Here is an 8,827-nt window from a genome sequence, read left to right on the forward strand (position 1 = left end):
GGGTGTCCCCAGCTGTGTCCCAATGATTTCCATGTGCCTCTTCCCTGCCGTTTCTCCAACCACATCTCTTAATATTTCTCCTATTCTCTATTGCACTGGAAAGCTGTTTGGAGGGGGAATTGAATGATTCACCCCAAAGCAGCCAGCAGAACCAGGTATGAACCCAACCCTCACCTCGGCAAGGCAGAAACGGGGCAGGTGCAGCCTCCAGGAGAGGAAAGCTGCTGTAAAAGACACGAAGAACAGACACTGAAGGCAGATCTTGTCTGAACACCGCTGTACATGAGTGGGTAGCCCTGCTTGGGCTCCCTTTCCCCCATGAAGGCACTGTATAGTGTATATACATACAATGGTATATTCAGCCCCCCCAGCTCACTGCAGAAGCGAGATGCTCTGGTGCGCCACAGCAAAGACGGGATAGAGGGGCTCCGTGAAGGTCTCCCTGTGGGAGAAGAGGATGGCGCAGGAATCGGGGTCGTAAAACAGCACCTCCCCTCCTGCAAAGTCAACCAGCACCCCGATCTCGGCCGGAGCCTTGATCAGCTCCACCGCCTGCGGGTGCCCGGCGTGCAGGAACCTGAACTCCTTGTCGTAGCGCGAGAAGACCCAGGAGGCGGTGTTGAAGCCCAGGCGGGTTTCGTTGCCAGCCCCCTTCCGTGGCAGGGAGCTGTAGCAAACCCCCAGCTTGTAGGCGCAGCTCTTCTCCACACTGATCTTCCAGGCGCAGACTCCTGAGTGGAAAGCTGCCGTAGCCAAAGCATTGGGCCAGTGGTCAAACCGCTCAGGGCAGTCCGTGTCCACCTTTGCTTTCTTGGGGCTGAAGGTCAGGGTTTTCTTGTCTTCCGACAGGCTGAGGTGGGGGCTGATGGTTTTCTCATCAATGTGAATCTTCTGTGAGCCTGCAAGAGAAGCCACACGGCTTGGTGGCCCCAGCTTGAACCACCCAAGAAGTCACGGCCATCAGAAATGCAATCGCGACTGCCCTCTCCTCACACACAGCTCCTGCAGCCCTGGGGTGTCAGTGTTGGGGGTTTGGGCTTGGGCTGAGAGCCAGCAGAGCGGCTCCCCACAGCCTCTCTTCTCAAGGATGGCCAGGACATGACAGACTCACCACAGCCCAGACTTCCCCTCCTCTCTTCACCCTTGCACCAAGGTCCTGCAGAGTCAGAGATGCCACCGCTCATCTTATTCTGACCCTGGCCCGAATCACCACAAACCAGAACTCAGCAGGTTTGGTCCATCCTGCTTTTGAGAGAGACCCAAATCTCAGCCCCATCCCTTCCTACCTGCCTTGCAGATGAGTAGAACCCAACTTCTCCCCCCATAGCCGGGGTGAGGAGCCTGCGCAAGGACCAGGGCTGGCTGCAGAAAACCTGCAAAGCCAGAAATACAGGAACAAGGAGGAACTGAGAGGACCAGGCAGGGGAAATCCCTTCCTGCCTATAAAGTCATTTATCAACTCGCCCTGAGCAGGTTTGGAGCAGCCACAGGAGGTGGCCCCAGGCATGAGATGAGCATAGCCACAACTCAATTTGGTTTTGCTGTGAATTAAGGGGTTGTGGCCCAGGTGCCACAGCACAAACCCAGCGAGCTGCAGTTTGGATGAGATCTGGGCTGGCTGGGGGACGCCTGCACCCACCCGGGCTCTGCTCCACTTCAGACCCAGCACCCTGCCTGGCCACACACTCCCCCCAAGACCCCTCAGTTGAGTGCTGAGTAACCACACAAGCGTTTCCCTTGCTCTATAAACTCGCTAAGCAAAGGCTGAAGCCCAGCTGACTCACCTGCTCCCAGGGACAGGGAGTTCCTATCTGCAGGTGCCCCTCCTTGCCCTGCCTTCCCCCACCCTCACTTCATCCATTTTAGGTCTTAAACCACCGTGGAAACAAGGCTGGAGCAGGTGAGTCATTTGCTGTCCCAGCCCTGCCATCAGCAAGAGCTCGACCATATCACAACTGCTCCGGCTGTTTCCCAACCTCCCTCTGCCCGGCATCCAGCACAGAGCAGGACGAGACCCTTCAAGAACCAAACCATTACTCTGCATGGGGTTGTCCCGGAGCCTGAGCTGCTTCAGCACCTACACAGATGCAGCTCAGCGTCCCTCTGAACAGCAGCAGCACTGGTCGAGGGGTTTCCTAGGACAGCACCTGCCCTGGTGCTCAGGAGACAAAGGGAGGCTGAATTATCGGTCTGCACAACGTGGAAGTGCCACATACACATGTGTGTTAGGTGGAAGCAACTGTGGGCAACAGCGAGCAGAAAGAGGAGCTGAAGACAGCATCCCCTTCCAGCTACAGCAGACAACCGCATTGGTTTGATGATTTATTTCACCGAGCAGCAGCCGAACGCTTCGCAGCGTGCCTACCCGCCACGCCGTGCCCTCCGCAGATCTCCGCGGATGTATTTGCCCAGGCTGCCTATTTGTAGGTTGACTTTCCAGGAAGCTGCTACGAATTCATAGAAAACGGAGCAGTACGAGACTTTATCTTCCTCTGACAGAAGAAGGGCACTGAACCTCCTCCTGTGCAACACACGTCTATCCTAGGTACGGGGTTGCGTTCTGGTGTTAATACACAAGGATCATCTACAGGAGGAGGCTCCGTCGTGGAGTCACGATTCCAGGGGAGCAGCTGAGGGAAGGGAAGCGCTGGCAGAGTAACAGCAGGGCTATTCAGAGCAGCAGATTTTCCCCACACAAACAAGTGTTCTGTCATGATTAAATCTGCCCTCCGGATATTCCCATATATTCTGATGCAGAATTTCACTGGGAATTCATCTCACCCCCAAATCTCTTTTCTCTGTGTATAGTACAGCGGGCTTGCCACTTTAGAGAGACGAGGGACGCTGAGTGGGTAAATTAGCACAGGTAACATCTCTGTGAAGCACGTATGTGTCAGCTGTAGCACATCTTACTGCTTTTAAAAAGCCAAGTTGCCACTTCCAAACTCACACATTTGAAATCATAGCCAGATTAAGGCACCAGGGTGGAATCCTGACCCAGCCTGGTCCCTGGGACAGAAGGGCACCGCAGCGCAGCCCGATGTCTCAGCCAGCTGGGACAGCTTCAGCCTGTGTCACCCTGCAGAGGGTCCTCCACTGGGTCTCCCCCAGCATCACCACTTACCTGGCCCCCAGCAGGACTAACACGGGCGGCTGTGAACCGAGCTCCCTCCCAGAACAGTGCCAGGAGATTTACATCATCTCTCAGTTTAAGGAAGGAGCTGCCAACCCCAAACGTAAGAAGCCTGGATGCCAAGTGAAGACATCCAAGAAATCATGTTTATTTTTCAGAGTGAAATGGAGGTCCTTTTCCCTGCTGCTTTCCAAGTCTTTGAGAGGTGACAGGAGCAAACTGTCAAGGCGAGGAATGTGCTGTTTTCATGCAAATAAACAAGTCGGCCATCTGCTCAACTGCCCTCGGGAGGAGGAACCACCAAGTGAAACATAACATAAAGAAAGCTAGGACCACTGCAGTTAATATTAAATCTCTAAGGCTATGTCCTGGGTGGACTATGGAACAGTGGGATAAGCAAGGATAATGGCAGGCATCTTCAGCATGCAATAATGACATGTTAAATATAGCGAAAACTCCACCAAAACCCAAACCCATCAACAGCCGCTAGGTCCACTAGGACCAAATGCCTTAGAGTAATTACATTTGACAAGGATGCTATTGGGAAAGGAATCCATTAAAAAAAGTCACAATAAAGAGAATTAGGGAAAAGTTTCCTGCGTGACTTAACAGCTCTGAGCATCTGCAGAGAACCTGCACACTGCCAGCGCTCAAAGGCTCAAAGCAGAGGGAAATGAATTCATGACAAAGGGAGAGCACACCAGAGTTTGCAGCAGAAGAGACAAACGTTGGTGTTGTCTGGTATGCGCGGATTCTCAAGCAAATACTTGAAAACACGAGAGCAATAAAAGCCAGAGGCACCCACCTTTGAGAGAGGCTTGGAAACAGAGAAAACCTGAGAACAACTCATCAGCATCAAGAGTGAGATAAGCAAAAATCAAAAGCTAACACAAAAGTTTTGGGAAGATCACCCCAGGGCTTGTTCACAAGGTGACACCCAGGACAAATGTTTTCAAATTGTGAAGGTTGCTGCCACCTTTGTTCCTTAAGGAGCAAGAAATACATTTGAAACACTCCAACAATGGCCTGAGAGCATGAGTAAAAGCAAACATTTCACAACCAGCGATTCAAGCAGATCACAGCAGGAAGAAGAGTCTCTCTCTGCTCAACACAATTGACATCAACCTGGTAAAACCAGACCCAGAGCAAGTCGCTGGCCTGACAAACGCCTCCGATGCAACCTCAGCTGCACAGCAAGAGCTGAACCAGATCACAGCCATCTCTAGCAAACCGCCAGCTCGTGCACAGCCCCAATCTCGGCTTATGATCAGAAAACTGCTGCTTTCACTCACTCCTCACTCCAGCACGTCAGAGTGCCTCATCTGATGCCACATGGGTGAGTTCACCCTCTTAAAATTGCCAGCAGGCCAATGGTAAACACAGGGAGGAGGAATTTCTGTGACTGCAGCATCAGCTTCACCGTTGTCAGCGAGTGACCCAGGAAACAGCAAGAGAAACCAAGTGAGGTTAGACAACAGGGCTGAGAAAAGACAGAGTCTTTTCAAACTCCAGCTCTCCTCTTAGCCACAACCAGCTGCTTCCAGCCCCCTCCCAAACCTCCTACAGCCACTGCTGCACCCCTGGCTGCTGGGCTCCAAGCTACTACCAGGGGCTGGGACAGCAGAGGATGTGCCAGGTCCTGGGCAGGACACAGCGTCAGGATGTTTTGACACCATGTCAGGATGTTTCTTTGGGCACAACATGACTGAGCGTGCAGGAAACCCCAGAGAGCACAGGACCCGTGCGAGACACTGACCTGCGACACAGCAGAGAACAGCAGAGGCCCAGAGTCGATGCAGCAGCGGACTCTGCACACACGTCTGATTAAAGTTTAACTTCAGGGACTCCTGTGGCTCCAAGATTCCCTCCGCCACCTCCGTCCTAGCAAAGGAAAACAAGAGTTATTTCAAAATGCAATGATTTATTGACCACTGCTGGAAGGCGTTTATAAAGATCACTAGGAAGCATGGTAGAAATATGAGCCAGAGCAGTTGCAAGAGGAGCACTGGCTGCAGAGAAACTACAGCACGGGTTTCTAGGCAAGCTCTGCTCCTAGGCGATACTTTCAATACTTTCGGTTGGCTTTGATTGCAGGCCCTTCTGAAAGGACTTCAGTGTTTCAAAACACAATCCCGGCAGCCTGAGTCAACAGCCTCCTTGCCCTGCAGCCACAGAGTAAACACAGCTGAGAGCGGCCATCAAAGTGCAACAGGAGCACAAAGGACAGGCTGCAGTGAGAGAATCGGATTTCCCTCTTTATCCACAAAGCCTCGCTGCCAGAGGAAAGGGGGGTGCAAGCCGCGATTCCGGGTTTCAGACAGCATAGCAAGGAGATTGAGGATTTGCTGCGTTCCTGCGGCTGGCAGCCACTGCACATGGAGCATTTCTAGGTGCAGCACAGCACGGGAAGCAGGGACAAGAGGCCACGCTGGAGTCACTGTGCTCTGTCCTTGTCCTCAGGTAAAGCAGCGTGAAGGAGGAAAGGGGGGCTGTCACTTGCTTCCTGAGCAAGGCTGCTCACAGCAGCGGGTGCAGGCAAGCCTGGAGCAGGGGTCAGGAAAAGGCCCAGGAGCGGCCAGGTACTAACCTCTCGAAGATCTCTTGTTCTGCACGCTGGGGACAAGGAGAGAAAGAGTCACCACGGCTGAAATCCCCACAGATAAAATCCCAAACACAGCCTAGGGCATAGCAAACCCAGGACCCAAGCACTGATCTTCTTCCTGACACAGAGAAACCACTCCTCACCCCAGCCTTGGGGAGGTGGGGAGCACCCAACACCCATTTTCTTCAGCTGCTGCATTTCCCACTCCTTGATTCAGAAAATGAGTAGGAACGGCTGCAGGCGATGTATCTTCTATATATCCAGCTAGGGGTAGCGTCTGCTGCACCAGTGGGACTGGGTGGCAGAGATTTGAGAGGAGGCTTGGGAGCATCCAGAGCCTGCACTGCTCTGCTGTGTGCACAAGTGGTGTGAGAGCAGAAGACTGCAAGTGCAGCTGGATGATCGGGTGCAAGGGAAGAGCTGAGGCAGGCAGAAAGCCTCTGGACTCACCAAGCACCAGCTCTGACTCCTCACCCTCTGGTAGATGCCGGGCTGTCTGCACCTGGGTGCTCTTACCGCTGCACCCTGCCTTGCCCAGAGTGTGAAAACCCCAGCCCCGAGGTCCCCCCGCTCCCCCACCCCGCTGGGACACGCTGCAAGAACATCCTGTGCTCGCAGCAAACAACCCCAAAGCTCTCAATGAGGGTTACAGAGCCCAAGCCAAGGGTGAGACAACCTCAGGATCAGCCCCGCTTGTTTCTGTACCCGCTGGCCATGCTGCATTCTCAAGGTACAGCCCAGTTACCAAACATGTGAGCAGAGCTCAACTACGAGCTGCAGGGTGCTCCACGTGCCTTTTTCACTGTCCTGTATGATGACACGCATCGATTCCTAACAGACACAAACACCAACGATCCAAGGGGGACGATGTATGATCCCTATTTCCCCTCCACTATGTGGTAAAAGCAGAAATTGAGGGTCTCGCTGTTTTCTGCCACAGGCATCTGATGGATCTCACTGTCCAACCTCTGCTCTCTGCAGCCCGGGCAGCTGAGATGCTGGGACACGACAGACACTGCATTTCCCACAGAAGGGACAGCCATGCCATCAACCTTCTGCCCGTGGGATCGGTTCTGTTTTCCAAGCAGAGCTGCTGCCCCTCTTCACAAAATTACACGTGGCAAGCAGAGGCTTAGAGCAAGGTGGTGCAATGCCCACCTGCTCATATCTAACATGAGAGGAGAGGAGTTGCTTGGGTAAACGGAGACAATATCTGGAAAAGGAAGGGCGAGAAGGGAAGCATGGGCACCTTTGCACAGTGAATATCCCAAACAGAGATAGCTAGACAAGAGGGCAGACTTTCAAGAGCTGCAGGCTCTCCCAAGGGTCAGATTTTGATTAAAACTAGACAGAACACCAGAAAACCGGTGACTCAATCAACTGCTGTAAGAGCAGCTCCCAACCCACAGCTGTCCTGAGCTTGGAGAGCTGAGCCTGGCTGGTTCTGAACCTCACTGCAAGCAGAAGCAGAATGGGGCAGAGCAGACGCTCTAGGAACCACCAGGAAACCACAAGGGCTTGTCAGGACCAGGTGAAGGAGGTTCCTTGAGCTAGACCTACAAACTTAGGTCCTGTCCAACTCTGCCTCCTTGCTGTCAGTGCAGCAAGCTACTGAACACTGTATCTAAGTTCCGTAATACCCATGATAAAAAGTCTAGGTCACTTCTGGGCTCACTGACCCGTCCCTTGGTACAAGGAGCAGTACTCACCACCAAGTCCTGGTCATCCAGGTTGGTGATCACGTCCACCAGGTAGGTTCGGAGGGCAGACAGCTTCTGCAAAGCCTCAGACCAGTGCACCTGCTGGGTCAGGATGCTCTGGTGCGCCCGCTCCTCCTCCGTGTGCACCTTCTCCAGCAGCCGCTGCTCTTCATTCTCACACGCCTTCCCCACAAAGAGCAGCCTCTGGATCACCAGCTCCCGTGCCGCGTTGGCTGCGTTCTGCCAGAGTGAGGAGAGAGGAGAAACGTCAGCTTTGCTTCAACCCCAAAATGGGCACCAACCGCTTCTGCCAGCTTTCTGTGGGCTCAGCCGTTAAGATTACTCTGTTAATTGAGCCCAAGCCACAGCAATCATCATGATGCAAGCAGAGGTAAATGGGACAACCAGTCCCAAACCTGCCTTCTGCTTCCTGGGCTGACCCTGGTACCTGAGTGACAACCTGTGAGGGACCAGAGTCCCACCCCTCAGCAGATCTTCCCAGCTTTGCTATCAGCAAGAAACAGTCACCATGAGAACTGTCTTTTGCTCTCAGTGACAGCAAGGCACAAATAAAATCAGAATCGGTAAAACACTGGTCCTAGTGGGATGTTTGATGGCTGTACACTAATAAATCTATTGTTTGTGTATATATTTTTAGGCAGCAGCAGGCGCACCCCAGCACTCCACTTGCACAAGCTGTGGAGTAGGAGGGGGACAACCCCCTCACAATGACCCTCTGAGAGCTCTGCACCTCTGCGGGGAACGGCGGGCACAGGAGGGAGCACACGGGGCCAGCTCCACTCCACACTGTGCTGGGAGAAGGGGCAGGGACTTACCAGGATGCCCTGGTCCTTGGCGGGCAGCACCTCGTCCAGGTGCCGGGCGATGGCAGCGCTCTGCAGCTGCAGCTGCTCACACCGGTCCACGATCTTGTTCTGGAAGGCAAAGGGAAGGGCAGCATGCAGGCCTCGATGGGGCAATGGTGGCCCTGAGCCCTCACTCAGCCTGCCCAGACAGCCCCCACGCCTCCTGGGGTCCTTGTGCACCACCTCATAGAGAGCCCTCTTCCCCACAGGGACCCCTCACATGGCCCCACATCCCAAAAAGGGTCCCCACACCGTGCCAGGAGCCCCACAGAGATACCCCATCCCCATGGGGAACCCCTCGTGGCCTACACCCCACCAGAGCCCCACATGGCCTCACACCTTGCCAGGCTCCCCACAGACAGCCCCCTTCCCCACGGGAGACCCCTCATGTGGCCCCACACTGTGTTACAAGCCCCACAGACAGCCTCCATCCCTACAAGGGACCCCTCGCTGCACCAGGGGCCCCACAGACAGCTCCCCATCCCCGCGGCTGACCCCCCACATGATCCCGCACCCCACCAAGTCT

The 8,827-nt window shown here is 54.2% G+C and overlaps 1 protein-coding gene across 1 annotated transcript; it reads right to left on the reverse strand.

The window, feature by feature from the left end:
- Window positions 1-372: 372 nt before the first annotated feature.
- Window positions 373-8,370, reverse strand: BSPRY (B-box and SPRY domain containing; the record flags this gene model as incomplete). Its single annotated transcript, XM_010191154.1, has 5 exons — window positions 373-899; window positions 4,890-5,014; window positions 5,721-5,746; window positions 7,445-7,675; window positions 8,272-8,370. Coding segments are annotated over 5 exons (1,008 nt in total), but the record flags the coding sequence as incomplete, so codon positions are not given.
- Between the last annotated feature and the right edge of the window lie 457 nt (window positions 8,371-8,827).

Source organism: Mesitornis unicolor, unplaced genomic scaffold (assembly GCF_000695765.1).
Source record: "Mesitornis unicolor isolate BGI_N332 unplaced genomic scaffold, ASM69576v1 scaffold47678, whole genome shotgun sequence".
NCBI classification, from domain to species: domain Eukaryota; kingdom Metazoa; phylum Chordata; class Aves; order Mesitornithiformes; family Mesitornithidae; genus Mesitornis; species Mesitornis unicolor.